The 18,558-nt window shown below is 43.7% G+C and overlaps 1 protein-coding gene across 1 annotated transcript in view; it reads right to left on the bottom strand.

The window, feature by feature from the left end:
* Positions 1 to 18,558, bottom strand: part of LOC124775767 (rho guanine nucleotide exchange factor 12) — a 1,141,602-nt gene that overhangs the window by 786,120 nt on the left and 336,924 nt on the right. The window contains exon 5 of the mRNA XM_047250599.1: positions 2,181 to 2,320. Coding sequence (XP_047106555.1) covers positions 2,181 to 2,320 — 140 coding nt within the window. The remainder of the gene's footprint in view (positions 1 to 2,180; positions 2,321 to 18,558) is intronic.

Genomic DNA, 18,558 nt, shown 5'->3' with positions numbered 1-18,558 from the left:
GCTGCTGTCAGTGAAGGCAGGTCCATTTCGACTAGTTTCCAAGCGAACACAGTGAAGGATGCTAAATACACTAGACATTTACAGTAGGGCACCTAACAAAGAGGCAATCGTCCACAGTGGCACGGCTTCAATATTGAGTCTCTGGAATGGTCAAAAGACGTAGAGTGCACTGTCGGCCTTATGAGGAGTTTAACCTGCACTGTGTGGATGGCGCAGTTCAAGCCAGAGGTCGTTCGGTGATTTTCTGGGGTGTTACGACATGGGAGACTAGTTCAGGTCACGGTGAACAAGCACCAGGAAATTTATTCCAACATTCTCGTTGATCACGTGTTACATTTTCTTCTACATCTTCACGATGAATATGCTGTGGAAACTCCCATGTTCAAAGATGAGAACAGCCGCATTCAAAGGGCGGCAGGCTTCGGTTCCTGGCTTGATGAACGCTTAGGCAACCTATACCGTTTCGAGTAGCCAGCTAAATCACTTAACAGTTTCCACAAAAAATGTCTAAGACTATATGGACAACGGTACCACAACCCGGTAGCGCAGCGCAGTCTAATCGTGAATGAGACGCTTCAGTCGGATATGGCACGCCTGAAGGAACTATCGGATTCTCTTCCTCTGCAGAATGAGGCCAATATCAAGACTAGAGGCGGTGTTACACGGCATTAGCGTGGTTACTCACGGGAATGACTAACTTTTCTATGCGGCGTGTTTACACGCCACAGTTAATATGCTAGGTCTGATATTGTGAAGTACGTAGTTCGTTGTCAGACAATTTTAGCAGGCCTACCAAGCGGGAGGTGTGCATTCAACGGCAGCTATTACAAATAGTGACCATTTTCTGTCATTGCTATAGTTCAACTAAAATTGCTTGGTATCTGACACTGCACGCGCTGGACGTGGTTTCCACCAATCAGAACGCTATACGTCACACCCGAACAGTTCACCGTCGCCAAACTGCCACAACAATTGGTCAGTTCACTTTCGATTCCTTGTCCGGCATTTTTTCTTCGTGTGTTTGGATCGCGAATCGTGGGTCTGGCACTTTTATTTCGTATTTCATCACACATTAAACGACACCAAAAACAACACACACACACACACACACACACACACACACACACACACACACACACACACACACAACGATGCTAATGAAATACAAAAGTTTGATGCACTAACCAAATACTACTGGATACTTTGGCAAAGGCGCGATTCAGTCTCACAATACACTTATCATGGTCACAGAGAAGGGATTACATATGCTAAGCTTCGCAAGACACTGCGTAAAGCCGAACTTTTAAAGGCTAAAATTCATAGAATCTTTTCAAATGCATAGAAACATTTCTTTTTCAAATCTAATCAAAAATGTTTCATTAATATTTTTATTCGATTAATTGATATAAACGCATTTTTTTATTTTTTATATCTAATTCTTTGCCGCGTCATTTTCGTCGCTTATTTAACTTTTTATTTGCTCTTATTTTTCTGTCATTCTTTTTTTTCGTATGGAATATGCCTGTGTCGCCTATAATCTGCAGCCAAGTGCCGCAGCTCTTGTAAGCAGTGTGACGATAGTTTCAGCTAACCAATGACAGAGAAAAATTACAGTTTGCTTTTAATGCTGAAACTGAATTTTTCTGTCTTGAGTTTGCTTGCAGAGCTTTGCTTTAATCGCTGTGAAAAAAGCGATCGCGATTTTAGTTCTGCCGCAGATCGTTGCCGGTTCCCGTTTTCTCGGGCACAATGCACACCACGAAGCTATAGTCAACTTAGGACATGAATTTAAATTTAGTGCTACAAAATGCGACGTCTGCCACAGTTCAGTCACTGGTCGCTTATTAAAATCAGTTGTGAACAGAGCATCTGGGATTTCCATCTTATACCGCGGCGGTCGCATCCAACATTGCTCCATGTTAAACATTAATAGCATTTGTGAAGTGACCCGCCGTGTTTGTATGTCACCTGTAACCGAGAGGTAGCCGGCAGCCGATGTGGTAATACTGTAGCGGCAAGTAACAAGAGGTCAACAATCAAGTAATTTTAATCGTTACTATACTACACACTCTTGAAACAAACTTGTTTTGTTTTATTTTGTCTGTCTGTCTGTGTGTGTGTGTGAGAGAGAGAGAGAGAGAGAGAGAGAGAGAGAGAGAGTGGAGAGGGGTAATACTCACGTCGACGGGCTGTGGCGGCGTGATGCGCTCGTTGCGCGCGGGCGCCGAATGGTGGTGGTGCAGCGGCCGTGGCGACGCCATTCCCAGCGTCAGGGGGCGCGTCGGCGCTGGTCGCACCGTCAGCGCCACCCTCGTCGACGCTGCGCAGACAAACAAAACACATTCAAGTCTCACTACTGCCGTCTGAGGCATTATATTATATACGTAGGCGATCAACTGTGCCTAGTCACAACTGACAATAACAGGAAAATAATCAGCTTACATTCATCTGGCAACACTACGAATATATGACAATCCTGTAACACGTACAATCTGCTCAGAGAGAGACCCAACAATAATTTGAAGCCATATTGACATATTTATCTATGACTGTAAGTCAACATCGAGATTCTAACTGAAATGACACGAGTTCAAAAACTCACACCCCAACATAAATTTGTATTCTGTACTCTTAAAACAAAGTACATGACATTGAGGTTACACGACAGCAAGACATGCCGAAGACATTCTGCTGACAACACCAGGATCGACATACCGATAGTCAAATCGAAGCTAGCCTTCTTTTGCCCGCCATCTTGTTTTCTGCACTGCTGATTTGTCTTGTGTTACCGTGTTTCAAGGTCATCCTTGTCAAGTTTGTGAAAAATGGTAAAGACGTCAAAGGGAGCCATGAAAACACCTATATCTCAGCACATCACAAGAAGACTGCCAGGCCACATGTGAACAGCAGACCAATATACAAAGTGACATCCCCTCTTACTAGGTTGTCCTCCTCTCTCTCCGCAGGATGATCACGGCATTCATGCAAAGAAACTTGGTTGTATATACAAGGTTACTGCAGCATTTAAATTCGCATAATTTGCTGACAAATCTACAGTTTGGTTTTAGAAATGGTTTAACAACTGAAAATGCTATATTCTCTTTTCTCTGTGAGGTTTTGGACCGATTAAATAAAAGGTTGCGAACGCTAGGTGTTTTCTTTGATTTAACGAAGGCTTTTGACTGTGTTGACCACAAAATATTACTGCAGAAATTGGACCATTATGGAGTAAGGGGAGTAGCTTACAATTGGTTCGCCTCTTACTTTAAGAACTCAAAGCAGGAGGTAATTCTCCGCAATGGGAGTGGTAGTGATGTTCAGTCCCAATGGGGCACTGTTAAGTGGGGCGTTCCCCAAGGGTCGGTGCTGGGGCCACTGCTGTTTCTTATTTATATAAATGATATGCCTTCTAGTATTACAGTGATTCAAAAATATTGTTTGCTGATGACACCAGCTTGGTAGTGAAGGATCTTGCGTGTAATATTGAAACATTATCAAATAATGTAGTTCATGAAATAAGTTCGTGGCTTGTGGAAAATAATTTGATGCTAAATCACAGTAAGACTCCGTTTTTACAGTTTCTAACTCACAATTCAACAAGAACCGATATTTTTGATCAGACAGAATGGGCATATTATAAGCGAGACGGAACATTTCAAGTTCCTACGCGTTCGGATAGATAGTAAGCTGTTGTGGGAAGCCCGCGTTCAGGATCTTGTTCAGAAACTAAATGCTTCTTTATTTACCAGAAATAAGTGACACTTCAACACGTTAAGTAGTCTACTTCGCATATTTTCATACGCTTATGTCGTATGGTATTATTTTTTGGGGTAATTCTTCTGATTCAAAAAGGGTATTTTTGGCTCAAAAACGGGCTGTTCGAGCTGCATGTGGTGTAAGTTCGAGAACCTCTTGTCGACCCCTATTCAATAGTCTGGGAATTCTGACATTGCCCTCACAGTATATATTTTCTTTAATGTCGTTTGTTGTTAGCAATATTATCCTATTCCCAAGAGTTAGCAGCTTTCACTCAGTTAATACTAGGCAGAAATCCAATCTGCTTGTAGAATGCACTTCCTTGACTCTTGTGCAGAAAGAAGTGCAGTATTCTGCTGCATCCATTTTCAATAAGGTACCACAAGAACTCAAAAATCTTAGCAGTAGCCCAAACACTTTTAAGTCTAAACTGAAGAGTTTCCTCATGGCTCACTACTCCTATTCTGTCGAGGAGCTCCTGGAAGAGCTGAAAAATTAAGCAAATTCCAGTGTTACATTGTTGATTTTCTTTATTTAAACTTACGAATTGTCGCCTGAATACGTTTCTTATATTTCATTTTATCTGTTTCTACTATCGTGTTATAATTTCATGTATTGACTCGTTCCATGGGCATGGAGACTTCTCCTTTATTTGGTCCCACGGAACAATAAATAAATAAATAAAAAATAAATAAGGCAGCAATCGTGCTACTGTAGTTTGGGGGGAGGGGGGCATCATAGTAAACTGACGATGATGCCTACGCCACCAAATTCACCATATCTGAACGTGATGGAACACATCTGGGACACAGCTATTGCCAATTTCGCACCCACAAACCGGCAGCCCGAATTTTACGGGAAGTGCGTGACTTTTCGTAGGGATCTGGTGGCCCAAAGCCCCAGAAACCTGACGAAGACTTTCCGGATGCATGCCATGCTGTATCGCTCGTGTACTGCGTTCCACTGGTCGACCAACACGCTATTAAGCAGGTGGTCATGATGTTCTGACTGACCATTTTAAGTCTATCCCGATGGACGGCTGCCGTACAAAGGCATACGTCGTCTTGGCTTTTCGGCATGCACGAGCCGGCTTCTGGTACCCGGCAGAATTTGCCTTCGTCGACACAAAATACATGCTGCGTGTTGTGGTTGAAGCCAACCAACCTGACTGCAGCGCCACAGTTTTTACGACAGCATCAGATTATTCCTTAATCTTTTAAGCAGGAAACAAGAATCTCTTTCTTGAGAGGTGCTATTAGCGGGGTAATGTAAAGATCAATCAGAGTTGTTGCATCCTGCTCCCAAGGCACGATTGGCTGAAAGTCCTCCATGTTTAAACAATTTTGGGTGTATGAGGCAAATCGTGGGCTCACGGGATGGAGGTGACGTTTAAAAGTGTATCATATTTCTGAATTCGAAAATTAGTCAGTGACTGATGAAGTTATTCTGCCAGTATGAAAGCAGAATTCGCAACAGTATTTCCACGTGTGGGCGTGGAACTCTTGTTAGACATTTTCGGATTTTTAGGTGAGTGTTGCGGCATACTGAGTGTGTACGTCGTAGATGGGCAAAGACCTCATATCTGATCGTGGAGCCATTAGGTAGCTGAATAGAGTGGTTAATGGTAGACACTGGCTTGGCAGGGTGTCACTGAAGTAAACAAACCGTACTTTTCAACACCTGAGTTAGGTCACTATGTATTGCTACCTTTCCAAGAACTCATCAACTTATACGGCTCCGTCAGTAAACATTTTCCTTGTTACACAAAGGAGCAAAACGTCGCGTATTTTGTCTCGTGCGCATCGCACCGCTAAGAGTGCGCTGATTCTGGCCATGGCCACGAGTATTCCCTAGTGCCCCTCTGATTTCAGGACACACATACACACACATACATACATACATACATACATACACATACACACACACACACACACACACACACACACACACACACACGTACACGTACACATTCTTCTCCTAATCATTTTCATTCCTGTACCCTCAGATTCCGCGAACTTTCGCACCTGTTCCTCCAATCTTGCAGTGTGTGTGTGTGTGTGTGTGTGTGTGTGTGTGTGTGAGAGAGAGAGAGAGAGAATAATTTTCAAGCTATGGCGGCTAAACTCCTAGCAGCTAGATGAGATTATTTACTAGCCATAGTGTTGGTATAGCAGCACAACGGAATCATCGGCAACCAATTTTATTTACATATGTTGCTTGCCGTAGTAGATTGATTCCCCTCTCACCTGACTTATACGTATAATGTTATACTGATACTGCATTCTTTTCTTCTTTCAAAATGTAATTTGTAAGCGGTGAAACTGTTATATCCTAGCCAGTAATGCCACCCGAGCCCGCTGCCAAAAGGTTGGCAGCATCAGAGTCCGGACGCCGTCCGCGTAAGCAGCGCCAGCGAGACAGGAAATCGCCGCAAGTCTGCGCGCGCCACCGCTGGCTTCTGGGTTCTTAAGCGCTGGAGTCGCGAGTGCTAGGACAGTTCTGTATTCGCCGCTCAGTTGTATACTCGCCACCGAATTGTGTATTTGCTAGTCAGTCGTGTGTTCATCGCAGCAGAGTTGTTGTTTGTCGTCAGCCGACGCTGACCTAGCCGCTCCGACTCGAGCTAGACAGATTTCTGTAGACACAGAGTTCACTACTGTGTTGCTGTATCTTCGTTAATAAAGATAAGTACCGACTTTTATTTAATCAGAGTGTTTGGGCTTTCATCTTTCTGTTCACTGTTCCAGCGGACCGGTCGGCCCGCTATTAAAAGTGTGGCGGTGACTTCGTAAGCCGTTTCTACAGCGAATTGCTTGTCGCTACGAACACCGCCACAAAAGAAACGTTACCGGAAATCGTTTTTTATTCCATTATCAAGAGGTCACTGAAATCTTTCCCTCAACCGTCGGAAAGTAACTAAAACGGACTGGTTAAGCTTTTTATTTTACAAAATATGTATTCCAAATGTACCGTATGCACATAATTTCTTTGTAAAACTGACAGTCATAACAGGGTCATGTACGAGACGGACTTGGGAAAACAAGTGTGAGAGCTGCGTTTTTTAACAGCGTCTGAATCCCTCCAATGAAAAAATCGGAAAATCATACTGAAAAATGAAAGATCAGTGAAATTTTGCCATCAATAGCGTATATTGAACACAATAATTAGCGCAGAAATATGAACTAAAATTTCATGTGGTTCTAATGAAAATAGTGCGAGCTTATCTGACAGAGGAAGAACATTTCTCGAGTATTGCTGCACACTTAACGTAAACACATGTTCTAACTCAAGCAAACATTCACTGAGTAACTACATCATACTAAGAATCAAATACGAGTCTTCAATAACAGTAGAGGTTCAATAACTGCCTATTCCGTCTCGAAACACGGGCTGATATGATATGTTAGACTAGGTGAATTCCGGCCAGTCACCAGTTTTCTTTTCAGTACGTCGTATAGAAGCAGAGATATTTGCGGAAGTACACAAATAATGGTGAAGAATGGGATCAGTACTCCACTATGTATCTATGTGAACGACACTGTAAGTGAATTTACGTTGTCATACACGGCACAGAAGTAATCAAAACCCCTCATTGTTTTAACCGCATTTATGGGGCAGAACAACTTCCACTGCTGTCCGCCTTTACTTTCTTGACGTAAATATGTTGCTTAAAGTAATTTTCTTTAGCTACCATTCCTTTTTAAGTACGCAAAGACCCAACAGCAACAAAATGAGCAGCTTTAAACGGCCTGGGAGGAGGTAGGCGAAGTGAAAGATATATGTATCCTCATACGTAGGAGAGGATTACTTATGCTGTCTCTGTTTTAACTGGAAAAACCAACATAACAAAAGTACAGGTGAGAAAGTGTACTGAAATATCAGCTGTACTGTGGAAAACTGACTAGAGCATCACATCCTGTTACGTAAATTATATATACATCTGACCCTCGCAAACCACATATGGTGTGTGGTGGAGGATACTTTGTGTACCGCTGCCATTGCCCCCTTCCGTGTTCCAGTGACGCTGATACGTCTCTGTGTGAGTTCGAATCTTTCTAGTTTTACCTTCAAGCTCTTTTCAGGATATATTGTGAGAAGAAGCAGTACGTTAGCTGACTCTTTTTGCGAAGTACGCTCTCAAAACTCAATCGCAAACCACAAAGTGTTGCCCAGCTCTAGTAGCGCCTGCCACTGGATTTGGATGGTTGTGTCCGTGACACTACCGCGCTTACTAAAATGATCAGGTGACGAAAGTCGCTGCTCTTCTGTGTATTCTCTCTATTTTCTCTATCAATTCTATCTGAATATGAACTGAATATGAATATCCAGGTATCGGTAGAATAAGGGTTTAGCAAGGTAACTCCTTCGTCGGCAGGCTACACTTCCAAAGGATTTTTCCACCGAATGTCAGACTGCTACTTCTTACAACAGCAGATTGCGACGTTGCCAACATAATTTACACATGTTGTGTAAAGTAACTGTCCTACAGTATTCTTCTATGGTACTAAAACTATGCCTGAAAATTTCTCCCCGTTAAGAACGACATGAGTTCTATTTGTTAACAACTCTTCAATCAAATCAGAAGGCTGTCTGATATTGTGTGTGCTCGTATTTTGTTGATTAGGAGGCAGTGCAGAACTGTACTGAACGCCTCACGTAAGTCGAGGAACACGACATCTAGCCGGGCGCCGGTATCTTTTGCCGTCCTAGTCTCGTAGACGAACAGGGCGAGTTAGATGTCGCGAAATCATTGTTTTCAGATTCCGCGTAGACTCCTACAGAGGAGATTTTGAGCCTCCACAAAAGCCATAATACGCGAGCATAAAAATGTTGACGTCAGCGATGAGGCCTGTCCGCGTTTACACAGCGAGATGGGAACTCCACTCAAAGAAATAACATCGCCAGAAAAATACACAAACAAATAAATAAATTTCGATTTGCTCAAAAGGCAAAATCTTCAAAATGTATTTATGAATGTGCCATTCTGCTTAAGAACACAGGCCGTTACTAGAAGTAGTGATGTTACTGGAGAAATTGCGCCTAATAGTTTTCCACGAATCGGAAGAAATACCTGGCACGGATCCACTACTAAGTGACTGCCGCACATCCAGGACAGTGGGTCTGGCGAACTTCCAGATATATTTGTAGTGTGGGCGGTCCTCAAAAACTGTGAGTGAGTAGAATGCTTCTCTGTTTCGGATATAAAGAAGCATTTGTCTAGAAACAATCGCCCAAGCAAGTTGCGAGCGCAGGCCGTACAGGCAGCTTTCAGTTCCCAGCAGCATACGATTTGTCGGCACGGTGCGCGGTGTGGGGCTGCGCGAGGTGAGCGCGTGCGCAGAGCGGCTGGACCGGCGTTGGCGAGTCACGTGACCGCGGAGCCAAGCCCGCGGCTTGCGCAAGTTTTACATCACCGCCGCGTTTTGCCGTGCGCGACCTGCCGCTGCGCAGCACCCAAATATTCCCTCCACACCGACAACACCGCGCGCTCATGCTTGCAGTCATTGCACGATTGCAAGCAAACGATCTGCTGGACTCTACTTGTGCGCAAAATTTATAGTGCACAGAATAATGTGTTGAAATCGGCCAACTCAGTCAAATATCTGGGTGTAACACATTGTAGAGATATGAAATGGAATGATCACAAAGATTCAGTCGTGGGTAAGGCAGGTGATAAACTTTGGCTTATTGGCAGAATACAGGGGAAGTGCAACAAGTCTACAAAAGAGTTTGCTTACATATCACTCGTGCAACCCATACTGGAACACTGCTCGAGTGTGTGGGACCCGTACCACATGGGACTCACAGCAGGGGATATTGAACGCATACAGAGAAGGGCAGCAATAAGGGTCAGAGGTTTCTTTAATCTGTGGGAGAATGTCACAGACATATTTAAGGAACTGAACTGGAAGACTCTTGATGACAGATGAAAACCATCCCAGGAAAGACTATTAACAAAGTTCCAAGAGCCGGCTGTAAATGATTTCTCTAGGAACATACAACCGCCTACGTATCGTTCACACAGGGATCGTGCAGATAAGTTTAGAATAATTACAGCAGGCACAGAGGCATTCAATCATTCTTCCCGCGCTCCATACATGAATGCAACAGGAAGAAACCCTAATAACTGGTACATTGAGACGTACTTTCTGCCGTGTACCTTACGGTGGTCTGCAGAGTGTAGATGAAGATAAACCCTCCGCTATGTGCTGTACTCCAGAACCAACCACGTGCTGTATGGTGGATTCTAAGGCTTCATCACTTTATGCCTTTGTTATTCTAAACTGAAGCGCCGAAGAAACTGGTACAGGCAATCGTATTCTAATACAGACGTAAGTAAACAGGCAGAATACGGCGCTGCGGTCGGCGACGCCTATGTCAGACAACCAAGTGTCTGGCGCAGTTGTTAGATTCGTTACTTCTGCTGGAATGGCAAGTTACCAAGATTTAAGTGAGTTTTAACCTGGTGTTGTAGTCGATGTACGAATGATGAGACACAGCATTTCCGAGGTAGCGATGGAATGGGAATTTTCCCGTACGACAATTTCATCAGTATTCCATCAACAAGTGTCAGCGTGCGAACTACTCAACGAAATAACATCGATATGGGCTTTCGGAGCAGAACGCCCACTTCGTTGATGACTGCACGCACAAAGCTTTATGCCTCGACTGGGCCCGTGAACACCGACATTACACTTTTGATGATTGGAAATATGTTACCTGGTCGGAGAAGTCTCGTTTCAAATTGCATTAAGCGAATGTACGTGTATGGGTATGGAGACAACCTCATGAGTCCATGTACCCTGCATGTCAGCAGAGCACTGTTCTAGCTGGTGGAGGCTCTGTATTGGTGAGGAGCGTGTGCAGTTAGAGTGATATGGGCCCCATGATACATCTAGATACGACTCTTTACACGTGAAATGTACGTAAGCATCCTGTCTCATCAGCTGCATCCATTCATATCCATTGTGCATTCCGACTGACTTGGGCAATTCCAGCAGGACAATGCGACATCCCACACGTCCAGAATTGCAACCGAGTGGCTCTGGGAACACTCTTCTGAATTTAAACACTTCCACTGGCCATCAGACTCCGCAGAAATGAATATTACTGAGCATATCTAGGATGTCTTGCAAACTCTTCAGAAGAGATCTCCATGCCCTCGGACTCTTAACGGATTTACGGACAGCGCTGTAAGATTCTTGGTGTCAGTTCCCTCCTGCACTACTTCAGGCGTTAGTCGAGTCCACGCCACGTTGTGTTGCGGCACTTCTGCGTGCTCGCGGGGGCCCTACACGGTATCAGGCAGATGTAACAGTTTCTTTGGCTCTTCAGTGCATTTCCATGTTGGGCGTAGGAAGAAATGCTGTTTATATGCCTCTCCACAAACCCGATTTTCCCAAATTTTTCTGTTTTGGGTGTGTTTCTCTGATGTTCACGCATTGATGTCACAAACTGTGCACAACTTCTCTGAAAATTCTGTAACTCTTCCTTTAGTCAAGACACACAATTAATACTCAGCAATCGGTCGGACAAATGTTTTGTACGTGATCTTTTTCGTCATAGATTTAACACTTTCTTAGTATTCTTTCAATGGACCTCAGTCTCTTATTTGCTTTTTATCACATTTCGATTCAGTCTGTAAAGTTGTGCTCACACTTTTAAGAATGGTGAAGGATTTCAGTGATTACTCGGAAACGGAATAATTAAAAAATAATGTATGTTTTGGTATATTTATGTGCATTATATTAATTTCGATTATGGTGAGTGTCAGCTGCAGATGATTTTATCATCTGTAGGTCTACCCGCTTTTCGCACTAATTTTATAAGTCCACAGCTGCAGCTGCGTCCTTCACAAGCACCCTACGAAAGGAAGCTAGCGATGTCAGAAACTGAGTGTTCAACACAGAGGTGTCTCTTAACTCTGGGCCCTCCCCCCCCCCCCCAACCCCTGGTACATAAAAAAAATGTGTGACTATTCATAGTTTCTCGAAACCTTTGCAGCATTTGAGTGCCTGAGTGCCAATGGCGTAAATCTCAAGACGACGCTACATGCAGTTCAGGACTTGTGTGTGACTGCCACCTCTTTCTAACATTATTCTTTCACATTCTTTGTTTTCAACATATACCGCAGATCTTCTTCTAATTGTCTCGCAAAATATTTCAGCCACTACACCTGCATGCTTCGAAATACATGGATCACTTTTTCCAATCGCAGCTGGAACTCTTTACGGATACCTATGACAGCGTATCGCAGCTCTACCAACGAGACTGATACTATGAAAAGTTTTGCTTCATCTCCCAAATGCGGAGACACTCTTTAAATATCTGAGTATTCTGTTCAAAAATATTTACATTAGCTGGAATTTACTTTTGGCGTTTCGCTGCACAGTAACCCTACCAGCTCTTCCTACATTGCAGAATTATCTATTGTAAAATTATCTCTTTTAAAATTACTGCCAACATTTCGGAGACTCACGGATGACTGTCTCATGATGAGTATATCATAGAACTTTGAGACCTAAACTTTGTTTCAAACGACCCACCTACATCACTTTTACACCATTTATCTGAATGTAACTTACCCGTTTTAAGGAAATGCTATGTTAGGATTCCAGACGTGAAGTTCTGTTAAGCTACATTTAAAAGTATAATGAGCTGAAACAGCACCTGCCGGCAGTCTTCTGCATTTAACAGTTTCTTTCTTTTCTTGCGTAAAGTTTGATTGTGAAAGTTGATATATGCTGTATCACGATACTCTTCACGAGTTACTGAACGCCGTTATAAGAAAATTTAACAGACCCAAGAAAGCCGAAGGCCGCTTCTGTATATATCAAAATAATAAAACATTTCGAATATTAACGGCATGGCAAACCACTAGACGATTTGAACACTATTAATTGTCTCGAGGAGTCAATGAAGCTATCGTGGTGCTATGACTAAGGGTTCCGGCTGTGTATGCTGTGACCTTTCTTTTTAATTAAGCGAATTCCCTTGTCACAACATCTACATGAAATGCTCAGCACAGGCTTCGCTAAAACTGTGCTGACAATCGAAAATTTGTACCAGTCCGGGACTCGAACGTAGGTTGCTGCTTTTCGCGAGCAGACATGTTAATCACAGGGCTATCTGAGCACGATTCCAGGATTAATTCAAACCGAGTTACTCATGATCTACAACAGTATTACACCACAGGCTCTTTCACGGGATATATGGAAATAACCACACTGGAAGAAAGGAGTTGGTGGCGAACCTGCAATTTGTCACTGCATATTTTTTATGTATATATTCATTTCCGTGGAGTCTTTAGCAAACAGCTGAAGCCAGCCCAAAATCTGGTGTGTCGGTACACTACTACCCTGTGAAAGTATTCTGCGTTAGTTACTCAAATACAGAAATAAATACTACGGCCCGAGTGGTTGCAAAATTTCAGAAGCATATGACTGTTGGAGAAACCTTCACGATGTATGCATTGCTGCAAATGAGCGAACGATAACGATAGGATGCTTAAATACAACTAAGCTGCAAGAGTGCATACTTTTGTAGATGGTCATGATACTTCGACAACTTCAACAATGAGTAGTGGCATTAGCTGCCGTATCCTGGAAACGTACGCTGTGGTGGAGACGCCGTCAGTCTGCAGCAGCACGAAACGCAATCATACAGCAAGGAGCGTGACGGGAAACGTGGAGGGGGAGGCGCGGCGTCAAAGGGGTTGTGGGCGTTGGCAATTGAAGTGCAGTTAAGTGAAAGGTAATCACCCAAAATGCTACTTAACATACAGCGATTTACACATTACTAGCCAGTAAATAGGTTCAGCAGTAGACTACTGCCTTTGCCTGTCTGCGACGCCTGGTTTTTGTTCTGTTTGCTACCATGTTGTTTCTAAAGAATCGACAATGATGAAAGTAACTTATAACTAAATGGTTTCTTCTAATGTTCAGCTTCATACTGAAGCGAATAAAATACGAACTTTATGAACTTTTACCAACAAAACTCATCATCATTTAAAAATAAACTAAAATCAACATCATTTAAAAATAAACTTAACACGAACGATCGCTTACGCCTTTCACCTAACCTAACGACTTGTCTCTATACGTTCGGCATTCGTAAGTAACGCAATACGTTGTCTTTCTGGGCCAATTTCGGTTGAAAAAATGTGAATTTTGGGTGCGACATGGTGGAATATTCCTGCTTCATCCCCTATCCTTTCATGAAGTTTCGATACGTGGCGGCGGTATACGTAGCCTTCAAAATGGCGTCTATAACGGAGAAGCGTTCGAAGCAGCGCGCTGTCATTTTCTTCTGGTGGAAAACTCGATCACCGCAGATATTCATAGATGCTTCCAGAATGTCTACGGAGACTTGGCAGTGAACAAAAGCACGATGAGTAGTTGGGCGAAGCGTGTGTCGTCATTGCAACAAGGTCGCGCAAACCAGTCCTCACCACCCTACAGCCCGGATCTCGCACGTTCTAACTTTTATCTGCTTGGCCTAATTAAGGATGCACTCCCCGGGGAGCAGTATCTGAATGATGGGAGGTCACAGAGGCGGCAAGACGTTGGCTGCGACGTCGACCAGTAGAGTGGTACCATGCGGGCACACAGGCTCTCCCAATAAGGAGGCTTAAGGCCTACGCGTTGAACGGGGATTTATGTTGAAAAATAGGGTTTCGTAGCCAAAAGCGTGTGGAATAATATGGTGCATTGGAAAGAATAAAACCAATCCACTTTCACATAAAAAATGTGTTGTATTACTTATCGAACGGCTCTTGTACAGTTTTACACCTAGGGCGCTGGTTTGCAACACAAAGATGTGATCAGGTTCGGATCGAAATTTTTTCGTACACGGAACCAAGATTCACAGACAGATAGTGCACTCTTGTTTCCTTGCCCAAACGACTAACAGCTGCGGCGACAGGAAGGGCTTCCGGCCACCAAATAAACACAAAATACCTAATGATGATAACAATTTCTGTCTTACTAGCTGTTACCTCATGCCTAATAAGCCGAAAACAGGTCAGTAACAAACAAATCTTAGTGGAACAAAACGCTGTTTACTTTACTTCGGTGGTCTTGAAGCCACACTATCAGCAACATTCGTCGGTTGTCACACAACACCACAAAATCATTTGCGTCCGCCTATGCATTTTGCGTCCTCTGTCCAATCTGCTGATAACGAGGCTGGATCGGCAGTGACGCTAACCACTAGGCCTCCATGTGCGGACGCCAGAGCGGCGAAGCGCAATGCTTTCATGAAACCAAACCTGTTCTCATCCCGAACACTGCTTCCAGTATCAAACTCCTTTACCAGGCGTTGACACGTTGAGGCTACTACGTACTTGTTTTCCTTCGGCAGTGATATAATTTACCAAGCCATTTATATGGGATCAGTGTTTATTTTGGAATCATAATCTCGGTATAAATTGGCCAACACCAATACATACACCTTAGGGGGTGCGGCGGAGGGTACTGTCAGCGTCATCCCCCCTGCCCCCCCCCCCCCCCCCCTTCCGCCTCTTTTCTTGTTTCGGTCGCGAATGCGCGCAAAGAACGACTTCCCTCGTGAGTTCGAACATCGCAAACTTTACCCTTATGGTCTTTTCGCGAGACATGCGTAGAAAGAAGCAATACTTTGGTCCAGCCTTTAGAAACACATGTTCTCGGAATTTAAACAGTACACCACACCGTGTTGCCCAGTACTTTTCTTATAGCGTCTGCCACAGGAGTCCGATGAGCATCTCCATGACGTATTCGCGCTTATTAAACAGCAAGCGTGACGAAATGCGTCGGTCTTCTTTGGGTCTTCTCTATTTTATCTATCAATACTACTGGGATAGGTCCCATACTGAGGAGTAATACTCAAAAGTCGTGTAGAACGAAGGTGTTTATTCCCTGAGGAAAGTAATTAGAATTATGTGACGGGTTAACAAACGTGTATACTGCAGGCATCTCCTTAAGCAGGTGGGAATACTAACCACACCATCATAGTACATTTATTCACTTATGAAAATTGTTATCAACTAACAATTTGAGTTCAAGAGTAATGCATATTCACAAGCACAACACTGGAAGCAATAATGATCAAATGATCTGCTTCCACCTTCAATGAATCTAACTTTGCCACAGTTTCCGGCATTACCGACTACGCAAGGTCATATGTAGTTTGCATATACAGACCCCTAGGCCGAGGCCGAGGCCGTGCTGCGTGCCCTGAAGGGGACAGCTTATTGTAAGTAAAATAACTGAACCCTGCTATCAGGCTCAGAAGAGCCACGATGTCAAGCGGCCGCCGTGACATCCTAATCGGTAAAAATAATATTTCATATAAGTTTTCGAAGTAAAAGCCTAGAAAGTAAAATTTCAAGTTTTTATTACTTGATCAGATAAAATTTTACTGCTATAAAATAGTTGATTTAACGTACTGAAATTTTAAAAAAATGAAGTAAGTCGAAATCATTAAATGTAACTATATGTAAATACGTTTGTTAGGAAAACGCACGATATGAAAAACAATGCAACAGCGAATCAAATTTTGCCTGTCTCAGTCACATACAGTACTCCCACAAATAATCAGTCTTAGCCGCGCGGGATTAGCCGAGCGGTCTGAGGGCACTGCAGTCATGGACTGTGCGGCTGGTCCCAGCGGGGATTCGAGTCCTCCCTCGGGATGGGTGTGTGTGTGTGTGTGTGTCCTTAGGATAATTTAGGTTCGGTAGTGTGTGAGCTTAGGGACTGATGACCTCAGCAGGTAAGTCCCATAAGATTTCACACACATTTGAACATTTTTAATCAGTCTTAAATTAATGTTTTAAATACTCTTACTGACTACTTGATTTTTGTCGACACTTAATCCTCACCAAGTTTATCGTAAAATGTGCATTATTTAGTTTCCTTAAAATATTAGTTTGAACACTGTGCGAAGATAAAGTTATGCCTACAGTCTAACATGTACGCTCCAAGCTTTGTTTTTATCAACTTCAGTTTCGAAAATGACCTTTTACCGACGGCTGTTTATGATGATATGTGAGAAATGAATTCTAGAGCGACCTCCACGTTAGGAAAACAATACTGTTTTAGGCGAAATAACTTGTGGAAAACAACGGCTTTCTGCGGAATCTAAGTCACTTAAAACTGCCAAAATTCCATCGATTATTTTCTTTTCAAATTCCTCGGGCGTTTTGCCAACTGCACAGCGACACTTGAGCCGGGTGCAACTGTAAACTTGAAGCGAGAGAGCGCGAGGTTTGACTGGAGAATGTTGACTTGATTCGTATCAGTTGCTAATTGAAAAATTCGACCAAACAATCCCATGCAAAATAATTGCGATAGCGACTTTACGATTACAAGAAGGCCTGTATCACAGGTTTTTGATAATGATTTTACTGTAAATTATTGTGGTGCGAGATCCTGGCTGCAGCCTTGATACCCTGCGGTAAAATTCAGTCCTGGCACTGCGACCGTTATACACACTTTACTTACGAAAAAGATTGTCAGAACTGAAACAGACGGTTAATAATGATAGCATTTCTTATTCTAGGCCGACTACAGTATTTTATTACAACTGGAATTATACCCCTTGAGTTCACAACGTTTCGAAACCGGATTAATAACAAATAGAGAAAAGTTAAGATGGTAGTCTTAATGTTTCACGTGTCCTACATAGCCTCCCCCAACCCCCTTTAGTAAACGCACAGAACGTACGTACAAACATGTGGAACTGTCAGAAAAGTCTTTCTTTTGGATGTCGTTCAACATGCGCGTCGCATTCGACTGAATGGCGGTTATGTCGTCAAAGTGTGAATTTATGCACTTTGTCATTTTGTGGTAGATTTGTACTGGTAACACTAAGTCTCGTTAACCGCGATGATTTTCTCCAGAAAAGAATTCCCTGCACTTCGCATTTCAATCAAGTCACGGCAGGCGTCCACACTTCGTTGTTTTTGTTCGCGAGTCAAGGTGTGCGGGAGAAGCTTTGCACACACTTTTCTAGTCTTCTAAACATGTCTTGAACATTTCCTTTAGAGACGTTGCTCGAAAGCGGTTGGTGACGCAACAGCGTTGACGCACTACGGCAGCACGTCCGCTACCTGACATTGCCTGCTCACATCTGACTGGTCGAACACACGTCTGTGGTTTACAGTAAGTTGTTAGCTGATGCTGCCAGCGTAGTTATTACGCTGACGTCGTTTATACGCCAAGAATAAAAGCAGCCTCGGTCGTTCTTGTACAGACGGTGTAAATGAAAGAAACGTACAGCTTTTGGGGAGGTTGCAAATTTTCCCGGGGCAATTGCTACCCAGACACGTTGGATCTGGAGCCTGGTGACGTAGGGACCAGGGCGTTGGACTTGCTGGTGCGGGGGATGAAAGGGAAAGCAGTGTGCGCCATGGGGCAGGTGGGGTAGGGTAGGGTAGGGTAGGGTAGGGTAGGGTAGGGTAGGGAAGGGAAGGGAAGGGTGAGGTGGGCGGCAGCAGGCCACGCCGCGCTGCACCGTGTGTCTGTCCGACCGTCTATTAATAGCGGCGGCGTCACGGCCCGCCAAGGAGACCCAGCCACGACGCCACGCGACAGGCAAGACACATTCTGTCGCCACTAATTACCGGCCACACTGCCTCACAAATCTCTCTGCCCCACACTTCAGATGTTTATTATTACAGCAACGCTGACGGTATCGTTATGACGTCAACGCAGGCAGTGGGCCTACAAATATTGGAGATGGGCCCGGCAATAGCCTGCCCACCGGAATACACTACTGGCCATTAAAATTGCTACACCACGGAGATGACGTACTACAGAC

This window comes from Schistocerca piceifrons, chromosome 2, assembly GCF_021461385.2.
Source record: "Schistocerca piceifrons isolate TAMUIC-IGC-003096 chromosome 2, iqSchPice1.1, whole genome shotgun sequence".
Classification (NCBI taxonomy): Eukaryota; Metazoa; Arthropoda; class Insecta; order Orthoptera; family Acrididae; genus Schistocerca; species Schistocerca piceifrons.
The sequence above is the reverse complement of the archived record's forward strand: the minus strand, read 5'-3'. Positions and strand labels throughout refer to the sequence as shown.